General features: G+C 38.3%; 1 protein-coding gene across 4 annotated transcripts in view; it reads left to right on the top strand.

The window, feature by feature from the left end:
* LCLAT1 (lysocardiolipin acyltransferase 1) overlaps positions 1-19,919 on the top strand; it is a 112,697-nt gene that overhangs the window by 55,634 nt on the left and 37,144 nt on the right. For all 4 annotated transcript variants that reach the window (XM_068186042.1, XM_068186041.1, XM_068186043.1 and 1 more), the window contains one exon: positions 6,154-6,270. In XM_068186042.1, coding sequence (XP_068042143.1) covers positions 6,154-6,270 — 117 coding nt within the window. The remainder of the gene's footprint in view (positions 1-6,153; positions 6,271-19,919) is intronic.

Here is a 19,919-nt window from a genome sequence, read left to right as displayed (position 1 = left end):
GAAGGTTAAAGCTCAAAGGTATTTTATTGTAATTGTTTAAAAAGAAGCCCTCAGCAGGTAAACATGTAGCCAGACTTTCTGAAGCCCTGAAGAAAACGAAGCAGCCATGAGTCTCATGCTTCCAGAAAGCTGGAATACAACCCACCATATTGCCTGTTCTTTTGTTTTTCCTGGTGTTCCTTACAAGATTGTTTGTAGTAATTCTTCAGAAAGCAATAACAGAAAAAAAAAAAAAGAGTTGCCATGTTGCTCTGTGCCTGGTAAAGCCTCATTTCCTCTGGATTTGTGTGTGCATCCTTGTTCGTGGTCCTTTCTCCACACCAATGCTCCTTTTCGTGTGTGTTCCCTTCCGTGTGACGTTTCCTCCGCAAAGCTCCTGCCACTGCCGTGGCTTCGGCTGCCCCCGGCCAGTCCCGTGTCACCCGACGGACTCCGCATGCTGTGCTGAGAGCCCTGGCACACCAACAGCCATGGACCCTGCCCTGCATTCTCCCTTACTCACATCTCTACTCTCAGAAGCTTGCCTTTACCCAGGTTTTTCTAAAGCTTCTGCTGGGCCGGATTATCTTTCAATCTCTTGTCCCTGATAAACTGTGTTTGCAGGGGACAATAGCTTCAAAAGTTAAGGGGAACAAACAGGTGGACAGAGTGTGATTGCACAGAGCTTTTTTCCTTGAGGAATAACTAAAAATCAAGTAGGAAATCTTGCTGAAGTTCAGATTTTGGCAGGAGTGATGTGATGTGGATGACAGAAGGTAACAATGAACTGCAGTTGGATTTTTAACTTTGCTAGTAAATGTGAAGTGCTTTAGTAGTGCAAAGAAAATATTGATCAGAAGCACTGAAAGGGGTTACTCTAATGTGGAATAGGTTGAAAGTAGGACAAGTAAAAAAAATTGCTTCATTTTTTCTCAAAATACCAACTGTGAGCCAATAAAGCTTTATCATATCTATGCAAACTTCTAATAGGTAAATGAGGATTTTATTTTTTATCCAATTTGAGAGACTTTTGGAGTACTCATTTACTCTTTCACTGTCTGGCGCTAATCTAATTTGAGAGTACTTGAAGTCATAGAAGAACATGCATGTTTTTATCAGTACATTTTTATCACAAGTGAAATTAAAGGAAGAGGTAGTACTTGATATCAATTTTCAGCTCACAAACTAAAAATATCATTTTACTAAAAAAATTGAATTTGTTCATTTTATGCACAGCTTTTCAGGAGCAAAAGTGATTTAACATCTATAAAATCTGTAACTAAAAAATAAAAAAAATGTGTTAGCAACATTTCTTCCTTCAGTTACTTTAAATGAAATTTTGAAGTGTGGTGCTTCTAGAAAATGCTGACTTTGAGCTTTTCCAGTAATTTTAGAGTGTGACAAATGGGATTTGGAAAAAATATGATCAAATTATTTACCAAAGATGGCATGTGACCACAAAAAATTTTGGCCAGAACCCTTAAATTCTTGTATTTTTGTGTAGTCTAATAGTTGCTGTGCAGAAATGTCCAAAGACTCAAATAAACTGGATGGTTGTGCCTGTCACCACCCCGAAGAATATGCTCTGAGAGCTTGCATACATTAGCTGAAGGAGATAGGGTGTCAGAGTCCAGAACATCCCTTTGGCTGCTCTGGATGTCTCGAGACCCTGGCAGGGGGCTCAGGGACCTTGGCAACAAGTCAAAAACACCTGTGGCTTCAATTTTAGCCCAAGGGAGAGGCTGCCAACGTTATATGAGGAATTGCAAGCCAAAAGGACCCGTGTAGTGTAATAAGGGAATTGACACAGGGTGAAAAAGTAGAATTTTGAGGTTTTTAGAATGTAATTCAGGGATACAGTATGGAGGAATCTGGGCGTGCCCTAGCCTTTTCTTCCTTCTTCTTGTCCTCCATGTCTCGGTGTGATAGTGCCACTTTTCTATTAGTCTAGGATAGGGACACACTGTCCAACATAGATTTTAGGTATTGGTACGGGAACTGTAAACATGGTACACGTAATTTTGAGTATATAATGTGGGAGACACCTGGGGCTCGGGGCAGACTGCCATGGCTTCTGTACTAGGTGGACCTCGGCAGGTCAGAGAGAAAATATTTTAGATAAGAAAAAATAAACAACCTTGAAAACTCAGCTTCACGCCTTCCAGACCTTTTCTTTGGCTGCCGGGCTAGGGAAAAAGGACTTTCACACTGTTGGGGTCTTGCCAACCCGACCCCGACAGTGGGGGAGGAGAGGCAAGTTGGTGTGAGACCTGAGGAAACAGGGCATGAAGCAGCCCTGGAAATGTCCCACATCACCCTCGGTTTATCAACTGGTGGCTTTCCATAAAAATAAGTTATTCTCCTTATTCTTTTTTAACAGCAAATAGAACCAATGGGTTAAAATACTCCTAATGGGAATGATGAGCAAAAACTTGGGGAGTAAATTTGCTTTGACTTAAATGCAGTGTAAGAAAGAAAATACTTCTTCCTAGAAAGCAACACTTGCTCAACTCTTCAGAGGGTTTGGTGACAGATGATATTACCTTTAGCCAACCAAATGATGTGAGTGGCCTTTTGAGACTGAGGTAAACAGAGTGCATTTCTAGGCCCTGTTTCAAGAGCTGCTTGATGCTATTTGTGTCAGTAGTTTGAAGAAAAGAATATATGTTTCCTCTTTTTAAGGAAGTTTTTAGGCATCTTTCAGGTTTTTTTTAATTATTCCACCTAAGACTGTTATAAACTTGCCTATAGAACAATAAGACATCCGCATAAGTTTTGCTGCACTGACAGTGTAGCCTGGTCTATTGATTATGGGATTTTAAAGAGATGTTGGTTGTGTGAATTCCCTCAAGATGCTGAGGATGTAAAAATGGGTTTCTAATTTTCTGGACTGGTTTTCTAACCTCTAGGTTTCATAGAATGGGGAGCATTGCATGTTCTGCCTTTTGTTGGCTCTGGTTCTGAGCAGCTGAGTTTGCTCTGAATCTCCCCCCAAAAGTTTGGGCACCGGTGTCTGGCAAAAGGATCCCAAACAGCAGTGGGCACCAAGGTCCTTACATTGGATGAGGTGGCAGTCAGAGCATTTAGTCATAAGTAATGAAAGAGTAAGAAACTAGGTTTTTTTCCAATGCCAAGATTACAGGAGGGGGAGGAAGGGCATCATTCCTACTTTTTTTGTAGTGTGGAGGCTTATCCTCCCCTCGCTTTCAGTATATCATCAAAGCACATTGACCTTCCTGACTTGCTGTAATAAATAATGTTTAATGCACAAAGAGCTGTTATATAGGCTTTATAGTTGTTAGGAAGGGGAGAGGGAGATGATTTTTCCAGATGACAATGATCATTGTATTAGCTGGGAGCATTATTCTCGTTGTAAAATCCCATTACACTAGGGTCATGCAAAATGGGAGGGGAACAGTCTCTGTTATATAAAACTTAGAGTCCAGAGGCAAGACAGGCATACAAATATCAGGAAATAGCTGAATAGTGTTGGCCAGTGTGCTGATGTCCAGCTGTTCACACATTTCAGAAAGGCAGTGTAGTAAAGGGAAATTTGGAAGATGTTTTGCAGATGTTTACAGTGAGTTCTTTCCAAGTACAGGGAGGTGCACTTAAAGGAAGTTTGAAGATGATTACTTCAAGGCAATGGGCACTGGAGGTCCCAGATATTTCTTGCAGCATCAATTAGGTTTTTCTCAGAGAACATAAGTGCCCTTTCACTCCTTGCTCATCTTTGGTGCGAGTAGGAGTGTTTGGCAAACACCAAGGAGCATTTTCGTGCTCCCTCTGAAGCAAAGTGCTAGGGAGCAGACACACAGAGATAGTTCTTCTGAGTGCTCATTAACTGTGTGCACTTTGAGGTGCTTAAAACTTTAGAATTTTTTTTAGACTGCTTAACTTTATGTAGATGTGTATGGCACTTGTGTCTCAAAGCTCTGATTGACTTGATTTGCAGATTGCAAATTTTCTGAAGTGAAACCCAAAGTTGGATATGCTGAAAATGAAGAAGATGATACTTCTGTCCTTTGGAAACAATAATACATTACCTGAAGAACTTTTGTGATAAATTAATTGAAAATATTTTACTTGAATCATCCCAGAATCTGGAAAGGAACTCTTGGTTTGGGTATTTTTATAGGAATACACTTGGTCATCAGTGACATTTCTTAGAAAATAGTTTTAGTTCTTGAGCTAATACTGGTGCACCTAAGAGGTAGAATCTGGTTTTTTTTTTTTTTGGAGGAGCATTTAATAATTACCAGATTACTGTTGGCTCTTCAGCTGTTCTGGCTCACTTTGCAAGTTTTACCACTGCAGTGGGAGTCTGCAAGGCAAGCCCCCTTTGCTGATTCAGAATAGTCATTTAGAGTATTGAATGGAGTAGTAGTTGAGCAGACAAAAATAGATATTCTGACCATGTGGTTAAATATATAATGTATATGTCCAAGGGAAGATAAATTAAAGTTACGTAGCCAAGTGTAATTTTAGTATTTCACACATTCCGCAATTTTAGAATGCTTTTTGAAGTTGTAATATTTTTCAATTATTTGTAAGTTTTGGCAATTTGGCAAGAATTAAATCTTTGGATCCTCTTTGCTGAATCACTTGCTTGGCTACTGTGCAACAGCTTTCCTTTCCTCCAAATCACATGGTCAGGAAATCTGTGCAGTGAATCTTAAGGCTTGCACACATGAAAAGCAGCACTCTCAGGCATGGAAACAGTAGGTCACAGAGAAAAGATATTTAGTATAGTGATATGTTATAGCATTTATTAATTGGATAAACCTTTAGAGGGGCATCAGCACTTCTAAGAAATAAAGAGGTCATATAATTTAGGGAGAAAAGAAAGATAGGGGAATGCTGCATTATAGCAAAAAGGAAATCTTTCACTGCTGTTGATCTGTTCATTTGTGCTATTGTACTTTTACAGGAAAAATTATGAGGATTATAAAAGGAAGGATTTATCTCTGAGTATCACTTCTATTGAATGATTAAACAGTGATATGTTCTCCATTACTTTATCTCCCATCTCTGTTAAGCTTAACTGTGGAGCCTTAAAAAAGATTTTTTTTTTGCTTAAAAAAAAAATAGATTGCTTAACCAGTGATTTTGTTCCATACATCTGTTGCTGGGATTTTGTCTTTTAAGCACCTGTAAAACTTCATAAATATGAGTTATTAAATAAGTTATTTGCTCAAATTTATTTTTGCCATGTTGCCAAGGGAACACTGCATATATCCATTGCCTTTTAGCCCCAGGGGAGGCACAGCAGGACCCACAGTAAAGAACTGAGTGTAGCCAGCAAAGTCCATTTGGCTGTTGGCTGAGGCTGCTTGGAAGAGCCTCCTGCACATCACAGGAGAACAAATTGCCTCCTCTCCACCTGTCAGAAGTTTTTGCTTTGGTGGCCTTGTCTTCCTTGCTTAGTGGGCTCTCTTAGCAGCCAGCCTTGGAAGGCCTTTGTTTTCTCATGAGAGGTTTTTGATTACCAGAGGTTTGAAACATGTTTGTCATGGGGTTTAGCCACGGTACTTTCCAGCTGCCTTGCGTGTACTGTGTGTACAGTGGCAGGCATGTGTTGAGGCACTGAGGTGCTTGGTCAAAAAGTTAAAATGGGGAGCTATGTGTAGCACAAGTTGATGAATAAAACGTGGCGAGTTCAGAATAAGGATGTAAAATACCATCTTAAGCTAGTAGATTAACTGCTTTCCTCTTTTTAATATTTTCTTTCTGAAATAAGTTTAATGTGGTTAAACACTGACTTCAGGATATTTCTGTTCATAATATCAAACATACATTTTGTGCCTTTTGAGTTGAAAAACCCCCAAAACACAATTGAGCCAATTAATACATTTTATTGTAGATTGGGTATTGAAGTGTACAGAGAACTGTTAACAGACTATTAATTCATAAATTCCAGATTGCATTTGATAAAGTATGAAAGATTTGATGATGATTAGCTAAAATGAAATGAGAGGGTAAAAAGGCTTTTCTTGCAATCCACGTGGCTCTTCCTCATACCATGGTATGGCCAACTGAAAGCACACTTGTGTCTGCCTCCACATCCATACTGTGTGAGCTGCTGTTGTACCGTTCCTGTCATGTAATCATTCCATTTAATCCATGGTCTGCTTGCACAGTAACACAAAGTGCTGCTTCTCCTTCTCTCCTCAGACAATACAAAAGCCCGCAGTAATGAATTTGCTGAGAAGAACGGACTTAAAAAATACGAATACGTCTTACACCCGCGAACGACCGGATTCACCTTTGTGGTTGAGCGTCTAAGGGAAGGTAATCCTGCTCTGTCCTTGTTTTTCCTTTGAAATGATTGTAACATGGAGAGATTTGAGAGACTTGATAACAGACACTGATACAGAAGGTATGCAGGGAATAAAAGCAACTTTTCTGTTGTTTTGTTTTAAATATTTTAGCTTGTTTAGCAGTCTTACATCAGAAAACTAGTGGAAAAAATTCCAAGGAAATTCAGCCTATACCATCCTCAACCCCAAGTGGGTGGTTGACACTGAACACACAGGCACGTATGTCACTGCCCTCTCTGAAAAGGCTTCTGGGTTTAATTCTGAGAGCTGAGTAAATGAATTGTTATGTTAAATGGACAAGGGGAATGCACAGCAGCATGGAAATGCAGCAAGTCAGCTGCCCAGTGCTGCCAGGTGTTTTGGATGATGGTGACTCAGAAGCTGTGTTGAAATGCAAGTTGTGCTGCTTGGCAGGGTGGTGGGCAAGAGAATGTGTGATACTTGCTTTTTACCCAGAAGTGGTTTTCCATCCCAGTATTAATCTAGGGGTTAGGCTTGAGTGCCTTTTATCAGGAGAACAGAGTATGAAGATGTGATTGTTACACTGAGCTGTCTGGGAGTTGTTTTGGGAATGGGCACATTGAGGAGGTTTGAGGCCATCAGGGTAACCTTTAAATGGTACAGATGTGGCAGGGATCCAGGTAGAGATGAGTGAATATTTGCAGGATATATGGTTGAAGAAAATAAACATGTACAGTAGATATGAAATGACTTTTTTATAGGCTGGTTCTTCAGGGAAAAGCAATTCTAGATCTTTAACACATGCTGGTTATTTTGACTGCCAGAAGAAGAAGTTAGAGATTATTAAAAAGAATAGGGGCCTTCTGGTAGGGTTTTTTTTTTTTTGCTAGCTGGAATCTTTGCTTGGATTTTTGAAGCAGACCTGACTTGCATTTTACCTGCTTCCCTCTAAGCAGATATCCTAAAATCACTGCAAGCACTTTGGAATTGTGTCCAGCTGGACAATCCCATTTCTCTATTTGACCCTATTAGTATTGCACATTCAGAGTTCGACACCTTAGATTTTCGTCTCTCTTGAATGTTTATTACTCAGTTTCCTGTAGTAAAAAGTTTTGCCACATACACAATTTCAAAAGCTTGCTTTACTTAAAACTTCACAGATTAAGTTAACCGAGTGCATAACAGTATTTCAAACCTGGAATAAATTTTCAGTTAAAGGAATGTTTTCCACTTGAAATATTAATAACTTAAGAAAAATTCTGTATTTGCTGCAGGAGCAAGCTTAGTGGTATACAGTAATTTTCTAATTTTATAAAAATGTTTTTCTCTTCCATTGCTCTATGAGCAATCTTTGCAAATGAGGCGGTTGGGTTTATAAAAAGGAAAATATTTGAGGCTGATTAACTGATTTTATGGAGTAGAAAGCTGGGGAAAAAACAATAATGGTCCAGCCTTTGAAGTGGTTTTATGTCTCCTTTTTATTTAGGGCAGGCAAATATTGTGTGAAATATTAATGTCCCTTTTGTGTTGAATTTACTAGATATTGGATACTTCAATAGGCATCGTAAGCTATATATATTATAACTGTATGCTATTATGTAGTAAATTGTGTGTGAGAAGGTAGTTCAAGTAGCATTTTAAAGTACTTGGTTATTACTTGTTAATTTAAGAATTGGTTTTCAACTGCTTCCAAGTGTGCAAAATGGGGACCATTTGTGTTGAAAAGTTTTGGGGTTTTTTTTAATATGTGTGTATATATATATATATATATATATATACAACCCAGCTGTAGTTACTGGACTTTAAAATACTTCATTATGTCATATCGATGTGCAAATCTATATCTATATCTTTTCATCTGTACAACATAGATATCAAGGTTGATATTCAGATGCAGATGGCCTAGTTGGTACTTGGTGTTATTGTGCATCTCTGGCTTGAGTTGTAACTTAAACTCATAGAAACCTTCCTTACAATCCTAATTTCTGATACTAGGAGTAGTAAATAAAAAACAGGACTGTTAAGGGATATAGTGTTAACCTGAGTCTCCATTTCTGAATTGTCTTAATGCAACAGTCATAGTAATAATCATAAAAACAGATTTATTTTCTTTTTTTACTGCTCATACCTGCAGGCACAAAGCAGTGTGTGTGACTTCAACATGCAGGAGGGAGTGGTGGAGATTTTAACATCATGTTTACGTCTTTGAAAGTATTTTTGTGCATAGATGACAACCTTACTGCCCTGTAGCTCTCCTGTGAATACATTTTGGCTCGTGGCTGTTTTCCATTCCTGAGGCTCAAGTATCTTTTCTTCAGGTCTGAGTACATTATTTTGCTCCAAAAATAGGTTGATGAAAAGAGGGGAAAAATGTCATTAGAAGTTTAACTGCTTTTCCAATGCTCAAGAAACTAATTTAATTTGGCAAGAAGCCTGATTAATTTTCATCACAAGCTATAGCATGAAAGAATTACCTGTTATTATATAAAAATTACTATTAGTGACCCTTCTGAATAGGAAATGAAGAAGCAGGTAAAAATAACCTTCAATAAAATTTTGCCTGTATCTGTGCAACGGAGTTTATTCCTGGAGGAAGCACTGTCTGCACCGTGCCAGCATAAACTGAGCAGTTACCTGTTCTTTGCTTTCCATAGGTGGCAAAAAGCACTCAAACTCCTCTGGCTGGCTTCTCTTTCTTACAGGGTCATTATTTCAACTATTTGGTCTCTTTGGCCCCTAGATGTTGCTGTGATGTTTTCTAATTCACTGCTGAGATTATGGGAGCTAAGAAAAAAATATCTATATGACGTCCACCAAAAACAATAAAAGCTGTTTAGGTAGTATATTTCCTTGGCTTTTGAGTCATACCTTTTCTTTCCCCATTTTGGTTCATCTAAGTGGTAGCTCTTCCCCCCTAAGATGTCTGTTCTAAACAGAAACCCACATAGAAGCTGATTGGTTTTTCCTTTCATTGTGCTCAGGTGCCAAAACAGTAAAAATATTGTTTTATTTTTAAATGATCACATTATTGTTTTCTCATTCATAGAAACTATAGAATCACCCAAGAGTAAACACAGAACATGCTTTAGATGTATTATTAATTATGTATATACTCAAGAGAATAAGGCCTTCAGCTCTTGCTAGTTTTCAAGCAAGAGATACCTGGTTGGTTGACTATTGATGGAAAGCTAAGAGAAATAAAATAGGTGACTTGCTTCTTTCTAATTCTGTTCACTTGATCAAGTGAATAATTTGTCTTGTCTGAGCTGTAAGGAATCCTGATTCCAATCAGCACCTGGTAAAAAACTACTAGAGATTTTTGCTGTATTTCTTTGGAGAGTAAAGGTGAGCATTTTTTGAAAGACAGAGTAAGAGCATCTGAATGAGCAACAGAAAGTGAACTCCAGGCTCCAAAAAGAGGATTGATCATTATTTTTTTTAGTTCATCCATCTCTTAAACCATCTCCTAAAATCATATTTAATCCTTTTTTTTTTAAGCCTGAAATCTTGAGTAGATGTTATGTATGAAGTAATTTTTGGCAGAACTTGGGTTAAGGTAACTAATGTCCTTTTACAAAATGTGGGACTTTGAAAATGGCTGAAACGCAAAAGAATTTAAATAAGACTTTGATAAAATCATGCCATTAACAATGTAAATTGAAACCATTTGTGGTTTATATAATGTTCTTGAAGATCCATTTTGTGAAATCTTTCTATAAGAGGTCAGGAGGTTACTCAGAAATGGCATCTAAGTTTTCAGACCTGTTTGTATTTTATAAAGTTTTTTCTGAAGTGCCAAATGACATTGAAAGTTCAGCTGACTTGAATGCTCAATTTCAAAGAGATGGAAAATAATACTGGTTTGATTTGATTCAATATTGTCTGGATTCATTGAATTACATGTATTGTCTTAGCATAATATCTGTAATTGTAGCCAAATAGTCTGTCAAGAGAAAATAGCTGTTTACGAATGTTTTCTTAAAATTTCTTCATGGCTTTTAAGCATTTTCTCAGGACTAAATAAACAGTAAGTGTTAAGACAGAGCTAACACTTTAAAGCATCATTAGAAGATTATTCATGCTTTTGTAGACAATCATTTCTGCCAACATTAAATTTAAACTGACCTCTTTTTGACCCTTCCTCTACAGCCATCAACAGTCTTTAATAGCTGGATACATTGGACTGGATGTTGCCATTATGGGGTTTATATTTTACTGGTTGTACAGTATAATGACTAGTCAGAATTAGTTGTCTTATTATAGTATTTCAGCTTTGAATTTATTTCTGGTTCATAATTAGCCAACTGAAAAAAATATTGCAGATAACATCTGCCAACTGCAGTATCCCAAAATAAACAAAGATACAAATTTAACATGCTTGCCTTCATTGCACATCCTTACTGATGGAAAGAAATTGTGATTCTCATCCTTTTCCCATGATTGGTTCAGAATTGATAGTTTTGCCCTAAAATTAATGTTTATACACACAGTTGAAACTAATCTGTTTCTTCTAATGTTCATACCTGGGTTTTACAGTTGCTTCAGTAATTACATGCAGGTATTCAACCAGATTCATTGCTAGGGCAGGAAAGTTTTCTTTAGGTGTTCAGTCCAGGTTATCTCTGTATAAACCTCTAAATGCTTTAATCCTGGGATGCTTAATGACTATTATGTAGATTCAGTAGTAGTGTCGATTCTGATTTTCTGGCAGTTAGAGTATCCAGATATGCATATATATGTACTGAACTATTCATGGCATTTATTTGGGTTCTGGTACAATTTGCTTACATGACACTTTTGAGTTAATGATGTAGGGAGACAGTTTGTGATTTGCAGATCAGTGTAGAAGGCAGTCAATAGGAGATGATGATTAACAGTTCCTGAAAGCTGACACATGGTTTGGCTCCCCTTTGCTGAGGTGTGAAGTAGCCAGGGCTAGGCAGCAGGTCTTTGTGAGCAGTGCCTGGACATCCTTGCTGTGCACCAAGAATATTTATTAATTAAACCCTTCAGCTTGAAGTAGCCAGAGTCAATGAGCTCTCAGAGCTTTTTTCTTACTTTTACTTACTTTCTTACTTTTCTTACTTTTTTCCTTACTTTTACTTACTTTGTCTTACTTTCTTTTTCTGACTTATAAAGAGAGGCAGGAAGTTGCATGAATTAGTTGATGAAATGTCAGTGAGAAATGCTACCAGGAGACTGCCAAGGGCTTGTCTTCTGGTGTTGATGACACTTATGTCCAAAGCACCTACAGCTTACAAGACAGGTGCCATTCGTTCGTTCAGGCATAAATCAAAGTATTACCAATTTCTAAGTGTGTTACGTTTCTTAAAGAGAAAATTGATGCAAGTGTGAAAATCAGGTCTACTCATCAACTGAAATGTTCAGGCTGTGGTAAGTGAGGTATATGAATGAATAAATGTACATGTTAAATAAATTGCTATTAAATAGTAAATATTTAAATTATTAAATAAACTGCATATTAAATAAACTACTATTAAATAAACTAAATAAATTTTGATTACATTGTTTCTTTCCTCTTCACATATATATTGGGTGAGGCATGTGGGTCTCAATCACAGAAGTGTCTGCTGAATTACCTGCAGAGGTACTCAAACAGAACTATGTAGCAGGACTGCAGCAGTTTCCAGGTTTGTGCATAATTTGTCTTGTGTGTAATAAAAGTACAGGACATAGAAAGACCTCACATCGAATGACAGAAAATGTTAGATTTGTTGTTTCAATGAAATTTAGCCTCCCTCTTTGTGACTGAACACATTTCTGACTCCTAGAATTATATGTTGGGCCACTGCCAAAATTTCTGTGGATTTTGGCGAGGCCAGAGCTTGCACATTGACCAGCACTGCCATCTCTCAGAGCAGCTCTTGCCTGTTTGTGCCGGTTGCTCAGTTGTGTAAACTAAAACCAGTCTGTTTTTGAAATAGGAAAACATAAGTGTACACATGAACCTTAGTTTTGGGTTCTCAATCAACAAATTTCACCCGTTATGTCCATCAGATTTGCAGAGATTAAACAGCAGCTCTAAACCATCATTCCTTAATGCAAGGAAATTCTTTCTTCACGATTTCTTTTTCCTCTGTGCATGTGTTCCTCCTAGAGTTATGTTACTAAGTAGACTGGTACTCTGAAATTACTGAGCTATTGTGAAAGAGCTTTGAGCAAGTTTTTAGCTGAAAATGCAGTATTAGAGCTTCACTGACTGCTGTAATTGATCTGCTTTTATGAGAAATGGATCCTGTGCATTGAATAGCGTAGTCTTTGATACAGAAATATCCATATGTAAATTGAAGCTTGCATACTTTTTATGCCTTTTTTGTGTCAGTAAAAAATTCATAACATTAGTTATATTAAAAAAAACCAGGGACCTGGTTCAAAAGCACGCTTTTATCACTGGGCATGTCTGTGAAATTCAGCAAAGCAGAAAATCGGATGCAGGCTGTTGTGCTTTATTGCAAATGCTGACAATTGTCTCTGTACTCTGGAACATGGGAAAGGGCAGCTCGACTTTTTCCAGAATCATGTTAACCGCTGATGATTACCATGTCTTGAAAACATCTGCATATGCTGGCTGTGATGTACTTCTCAGAATGAGCATCAGCTTTCTGCAAGATATTTTCTGGCCTTTGGTACACGTTGAAGTTTCTGTTTCTCTTCTTTTATATCTTATTGGAGCAACATTCTACACTGCTTGCCACACCTCTGTGGAAAACAGTCCATTGTTTCATTCCTCTTGGGAAGGATTTGCTTTTTCCGAACCACTCTTTTCTGTCAGCCTCTATCCTTTCCTCTTTCCACCCCCACTGCTATTGAGAAGGGAGCACGGCCTTTCACTGGAGGGTTTATGGTGTAAGAATCGCTGCCCCTTTAGTGTTTGCAGGGTGACATATTTGAGTCACCACACATCTGCAGGATTCATCGGAAATATTTCAGGTTTTACATTCTCAAGCCTCTCAACATCCACCTACTGCAGTAATTCCCTTGCAGTCTCTCACGTGTGAGTCATGGCTTGTGACAAGCAGATACACCGTGCAGTGGATCATTTTCCATTTACCTCCTCACAGGTTATTAATAGTTGCACTGGTAACCATACTAAAAAGTTATCATTTGCCAGCAGTTACCCCACAGTGGTATTAGAGGTTTCCACTGTTTTCCCTTGACTCAGAATACACAGTATCTGTGGTAACGATGTGGTAATGTTTGGCAAGTGTGGACTTTTTTAATTGCTTCAACTAGAGGCCTGGAACGATGCTAGCTCATCAGATTGCATGTAAAAATGAAGTTTGGCCACCAATGAGTTCAGGAAAAATTATTTTTCAGGAAAAACTAGAATTATTTTCTTTAGAATTATGAAAATGTTCCTGCTCTTTGATTTTAATCTAATGTTTATTTCCTCTTGGAGGTATTTTTAAGAAAGATTTTTCTAATAGATAATGTGCTTTGACTAGGTGGTGGACTAGGTGTGTGAGTAACAAGGTGTATCTGCTGGTCTAGACTGGGTCAGCATCTCTCTGGGTGTGTGTTTTGAAACGTTGTTTATTGATTTGAGTGTTTTGAGTACTGAGCTTTATGGTTGTTTTTTAAAGACTTAAGACAGACAATAGGTGAGCCTGAGGTAAAGTACAAGTTCATTATTACTCCTCATTCTTGTCAGCCAATGATCCAAGAATTTGCAGGTGATGTTGGTTGGATTGGTAGCATATTTAATTGTTGCTGAAGTTGAAATTAATTCCTGTAAGCAGAGGAGCAGTATTGGCATCTTATTTGTTTCACATGTTATTACCACATGCTTTACACAGCTTACCCATTTCTCAGCTCAGTTTATTAGTAAAGCAGATAATTGCTTCAAGCAGTCTTGAGTAGAGAGGAACCTAAACATACTTTTTCCATACTCTCTTTTTCTTTTTTTTTTTTAACTGCTTTACTTTCCATTAGGAGATGATGTTTCCTGATGTGTTTTATTAGAAAAATAGCAGCATCTACAGGCTGAATAGACTAATCCCAAATCAAGAGTCCTATTGTACAGGAGATTCTCAGTCATTTTTTTTGGATTCTCCACTCTTCCACTTTTTGCAGATGCTAGCTGTTTTTATTTCCAGCTGCATTAAGGTTGCTGCAAATGTATTTTGTTTATTCTTGATAGCCACTTTTCTGTATGAGTAATTACTGGCAGGGGAGAAGGTCCATGGAGTATCCTTTCAGTTACTGGAAATGTTGGAATCCCCAAACTGTTCAGATGTAGCCTCCAAATCTATAAGATAATAATAAAGCTTTCAATCTAATCTACTTGCAAAATATGGTGCTTATGTATCGTTAAACCTTAAGTAGTTTGTTTCTTTCATTCCTTTCTGCTGTTGCAGCTTCAGCTCTCCTTCCCTTTGCCCTCCTCCCAGTCCCCTGCCACTATTTTCAGGATATAAAAAATGAGCCCAGCATCAGACTTTTCCGAGCTGACTCAGATCCCTGAGTTTAGCAATCGTTTGCAAAGGCTCTGCTCCAGAGATGTTTGAGCAGTGCCACAGCCATGAATCCTGGATGTTGCTATGGGACTGATACTGAAAAATGAAAAACATCAGGGGGCAGAGGAGCTTGGGAAAAATTGTAGTAGAACATAAATGCTTTTTTAAAATAGATTTTTATCAAAACATAAACTTCAGCATAAATTCAACTCTACACCTCATTCATCACTTTACATGTAATCTGAAATATTCCTGTCTTTGGGACTTATTTTGTCAACCTTTTTCTGAACTGCAGGATTTTGGAGGGCAGGAAGTAAGGTCTTGGCTCTCTGTGTTGTCACTAAACATTGGTGGGATGTAGGAAGGGTTTCCCTTTACTGCCTGTGTGCCATGCCAATAGTTTGAAGTGCAACATGCATTAATTGTTGTAATCGTTGTAATTACAGCAATAGGGTTTGAATATATTTTCCCATAAATTCATTTATTTGTAGAATGATTACCAATTAAGAGTTTGAGTCGGTATTGTCTCTTCCTAATTCTATTTCATACCATTAAAAGCAAATAATATCTTAAAATAAGCATCTCTGAAATGCCTATGATCTATATTTAGACTTATGTTAATCTGTCATTTTGTTTGCATAGACAGTCGTTGTTGCCCTTGCAGTCCAGCAATAAAAATAAATGCTCTTGATGATTATTAAATAATTCCAGAAGCAGGGACCTGAGCAGGGCTTCTCCTGACTACCAGTCCTCAACTGCTCTGCTCTGAAAGTAGCCAGCCTGACCTGATGGGTTCTGGCTTGGCAGACAGTAAGGACATCTATTAGGAGAAAAGAAGAGCATACACAATAAATAAAAAGAGGAGAGGCATTTTCAAAATGCTTCAGAGACTTTGGAATTTGTGAGCAATGGCACGTTTGCGTTGCTTTGAAGTTGCTATGGGTACTGGTGTTTAAAAGCCAAACACAGAGGGCAGGCCTTAGGGACACAAGTCCCATTTAAGATCCTATAAGAATGAGTGTTCTTTTTTTGAAAAATCATCCCTCAAAAGCATTCTTTGTCTAAGTGCTCTGCAGGTTCATCCTGTCAGCAGCACCATTGTGATTTAACCAGTTGACTTCTGCCTTCACTTATCCAAAAAGCATTCCTTCCAACAGACCTGAACGCTCCCTGCCATCCTTTATCAGCCCTTTGCTTGCCTGCTTTTGTAGCTTGTATCAGAGAATGAAATGAAACATATGCTCAGCAGCTCTGTGGCTCCTTCTTTCCTCCCTGTTGCTCACACCCCATCTGTGAGGCCTTTTTGAGGCAGGGATTTTGTTTTGGTGTGTCTGAAACATCCATCTCACTGGTATATAAGCTTTGTTGGAACAGGTAGCAGTTAAGCCACAGCTGTCTCAAACAGTGCACACTGCATGCCCACAGCACTGCAAATATTTAATAAACCTGTTAATAATACATTCCAAACCGCAGAGGCTGTGGAGATTCATCAGGATTTATGCTACCTGTGGTGCTGACAAATTCAAGTGACATTACACACTGAGACACACAGGTAAGCATGCACTCAATGTTCAAATATATACGTAATTTCTGATTTATAATAGCAGTCTTGTACATCAGGATAGAACATTTTCAAAGGATTATTCTCCTTCTTGAAGGAATCAATTCTTTTGACTTTCAGCCTTGTGCCTTTCTGTATTCTGGCACGTGTAATCAACCAGCAGCATATTCTTTTTCATGTCTTCTTGTTTGAAAAATAGTGGTCAGCACAGAATTCATTGAAACTGAACAGCCAAAATGCTGATAGACTATAATGTGCCTGTGACTTAAATGGTGAGGCTTTTTCTTGTAAGGTGTGGTATACTTTGTACATACAGAACTGTGTGTATGTATATTGAGGAGTTTTGGTGGCAGATTTCCATCTTTGTTGGCAAACTGTCTAGGATGAGGATCATATTGTAAAAACCCCATTAACAGAATTACAGAAAACAGATCTTACTTAGCCTTTGTGAATTTAGGCATAAGGATGTATGCCCCATGACTTTTTACATGCAAAATGGTTTTACTTTGCCCCTCCCTCTCAGCTGACTGAAATCACCGTGGGCAGACCAGGGCTGCTTTACACCCAAACTGAAGAGATTGTTGTTCAGAATGAGTTCCACTGGCCTCTTGCTGAAGGCCCGTTGCTGCCTCTGAGCTGGGTGAGGGGAGGAACTCGATTAAGTAGGTACACATTGCTTGGAAGCTGTTCAAGCATCTGCTGTCCAGGATGCCCTGTCCTGATCTACAAGTGAAACAGCCTCGTAGGGCACTGCTTCTTTTCAAAGTAACACTGGAGGAAAGTGTCAAGCATTCGGATTGCATAACTAAATACGGAGAAATGGGAATTTCAGGAAAGGAGATTGAATGCAGCCCTCTTGTGTTCGCTTTGGAACAAGAGAACAAACGTGTTTTGCCAGTTTGCTGGTTTCTGTGCTTAGGATGACTAGCTTCTAACAAGGTATTTTGTGCCTTTTCCTTTCAAACTACAGTAAAAAAAAGTCAGAATGGAGAGCTTTTGCTGGCAGGACTTTCAAGCTGATCTGCTGTCTGAGAAGCTACGAAAGGATAAAGAAAATTCCATAATCTGTAACATTCTCTGGAAGAGCCCAGGAGCTGTGAACCTGAGGAAATGCTGTTTCTTCCTAGGAGAGAGGTGGAATTTGGGAGTATCTGGTCGTAACTCCTGAAATGTTGCCTTCATTTTCAAATATTCCATAGTAGCTCTTCTACAGCTACTATTTCAGCATTGTTTTCTCAAAATATTTTGCTATCCAGAAACACATTCCTAAGATATTTTCATTATTTTAGTAGTAGAGTTGTGGCAAATACTAAAGGATGGAAGTAGTGGAGATAGATGAAAGAAATTAGAGGCTTGAACATTCATACTTTCACAGCAGCACATACATCCACATCTTGTAAATACAATAATGGGGTTTATGCCCATGAGAAATCCAGGCTACACTTTGGGAAACAGTCTGTCAAAGAGATACTTGCACATGGTTACATAATAGGCATCTAGCTCACAGATTTTGTTCTCTTTGAAAACAAAAAGGGCAAAACCCCCCAAAACAATCAAAGAAATAAAAGACCACACAAAAGTTTTTCTAATTTTCAAGTGATATATTTCTTTGTTAACTTTCATTACAAAATTTTACTTCTGCTTTATGGAGCAGAAATGTCACGTTGCTTTTTCTTCCCTGGAATTTGCTATGCATACCTGATGTGGAAAAAAAATCAAGAGCTGTCTTGAAAAGGAGCACCAGTATAGTTTCAATCCCAGAAGTATGACACTTCACAATAATCATTCTCTGAAAAATACTAAACACACTAAGAAACCAATTATAAACAAATAGGAACATGAACAGAATGCTGGTCAGGCTTTTGTCACAAAATAAACAAAGACTGTTGAGACCTGCATGTAAAATATATTTTGTCTGCCACTTTGCACACACTGTAGTTAAAATGGAAAATTCTGTAGAGCCGTATGATAGCACTAAGTGAATTGGCATTTACAATTAGTTTTCCAGTGGTTTGGCAGTATTAATAATGCAGCAGAAGGACAGGATATCCTTCAACTAAGTCAGTATGAAAAAAAGGTTTTCATTAGCATTACAATGAACTCTGAGAACCAGGTTTTCTTACTCATGGGAAATAAGGTTTGGGGAAACAAATTTTGTGTTTGAAAATGTTGGGTGAATTTTGAAGCATATCTAAATGTGACTATTATCAGAAAATGGTTTTAGAATAGTATAAGGATAGTGTGTTTCTCAGGCTGTTATTGTAATTCATAAGATATTATTTTCAGCAGTGTTTATTATACAAAAGAATGTTCAGAACCAGATAAATACACTAGGGAGCCTGGTTAAATAGGAATAAACCAAAGGAGTTACTTACAGTTACAAGAGAAACAAAATGCTGACATAGATGAGATAAATTATTCTTTCTGTTGTTTTTCCATTATACTCTACTTTGGTCAAAACCGAAGAGCACTAACTAATATATTTGTATATCTGTGGTTCAAATTTACATGAAGATCTCAAACATTCTGATTTATCAACCAAGGTAAAATGAGATTGAAGCAATCCAGTCCAGAGGAGCAGATTCTTATCAGCATGACCTTGGTGCTGACATAGATCAATTAGAAGCCATCTGATGCAAGTTGCTGACAAAGAAGGGGTAGAGGAGGAAGCAGAGTGTCTTTTTGTAGCTGTTGTCACCACAGAGCACTTGTGTTCGTCACAATGGTCAAATTAGTCCAGCCTTAATACCATAGTGTGCAATTTTGCTAAAATGGGGCTGCCTTTCTGGCAGCCTACAGCAGCTTTGGAATTTGGTGCCTTTGCCAGTGTACCCCGTTCTGAACAGCCACATGCTTAGATTTTAGCCTAATGGCCAGCTACCTCTTTATCAGCCAGTAAGATCTTCTAGGTGAATTACAATGTGTGCTATTACACAATAGCTCAGGGTCATCCAAATTCTCAGTCTTTTCCACATAGTTGGTTAGAACGCTAGCAGGGTTTTTAGGAAGGCTGTCTTCCTACACTTCCCTGCTATAAACACTCCAAATACACTTCCATGTAATACTTTTAAGTCATTGTGGGTCTGTCCCCTGCGTGTCCTGATGCCCCTCCCTCAGATAGGCCTGCAAGAGTGTCCTAAGTGGCATTACAGTTCTGCAGAAGACCGTTCATTCTTCAGTGTTTCTTCTCTCTTGCACCGCCTGTTTTTTTTTCTGTCTTCATCTGAGAGCAGAGGGAGGAAACTCTCAAGTCCAGGCAAATTAAGAAATCTCAAGCATTCCTGATTTTGGCTATTGAACATTTATTCTTTCTTCTCTGTGCACCCTTCACCATATTCTTGCTCTGGAAGTGACTACAGTGCAATTAATTACTGGTAATTTCAGTGCGTTATGCTTAGTTTGTTCTCTTGAAAGAAGCCATAATTTGGATAGGCCCCTCTCTCAAGCATGAAAAACATGCTTTGCTAATTTTCTTCAAGAAAGTCACTCCAGATCAGGCGTTTGTCAGAAGGACCCTTCTGTAGCCTCTGTGAGACTTCTGCTCTGCATACTTCCATCCAAGGCAGCCCTGGTTGTGCTAGTGCCTCAAAGTTGCCCAGTACAATAATGTTTTAATCCAGC

This window comes from Anomalospiza imberbis, chromosome 3 (genome assembly GCF_031753505.1).
Source record: "Anomalospiza imberbis isolate Cuckoo-Finch-1a 21T00152 chromosome 3, ASM3175350v1, whole genome shotgun sequence".
In the NCBI taxonomy this organism is placed as follows: domain Eukaryota; kingdom Metazoa; phylum Chordata; class Aves; order Passeriformes; family Viduidae; genus Anomalospiza; species Anomalospiza imberbis.
This window is presented reverse-complemented; position numbering and strand designations above follow the sequence as displayed.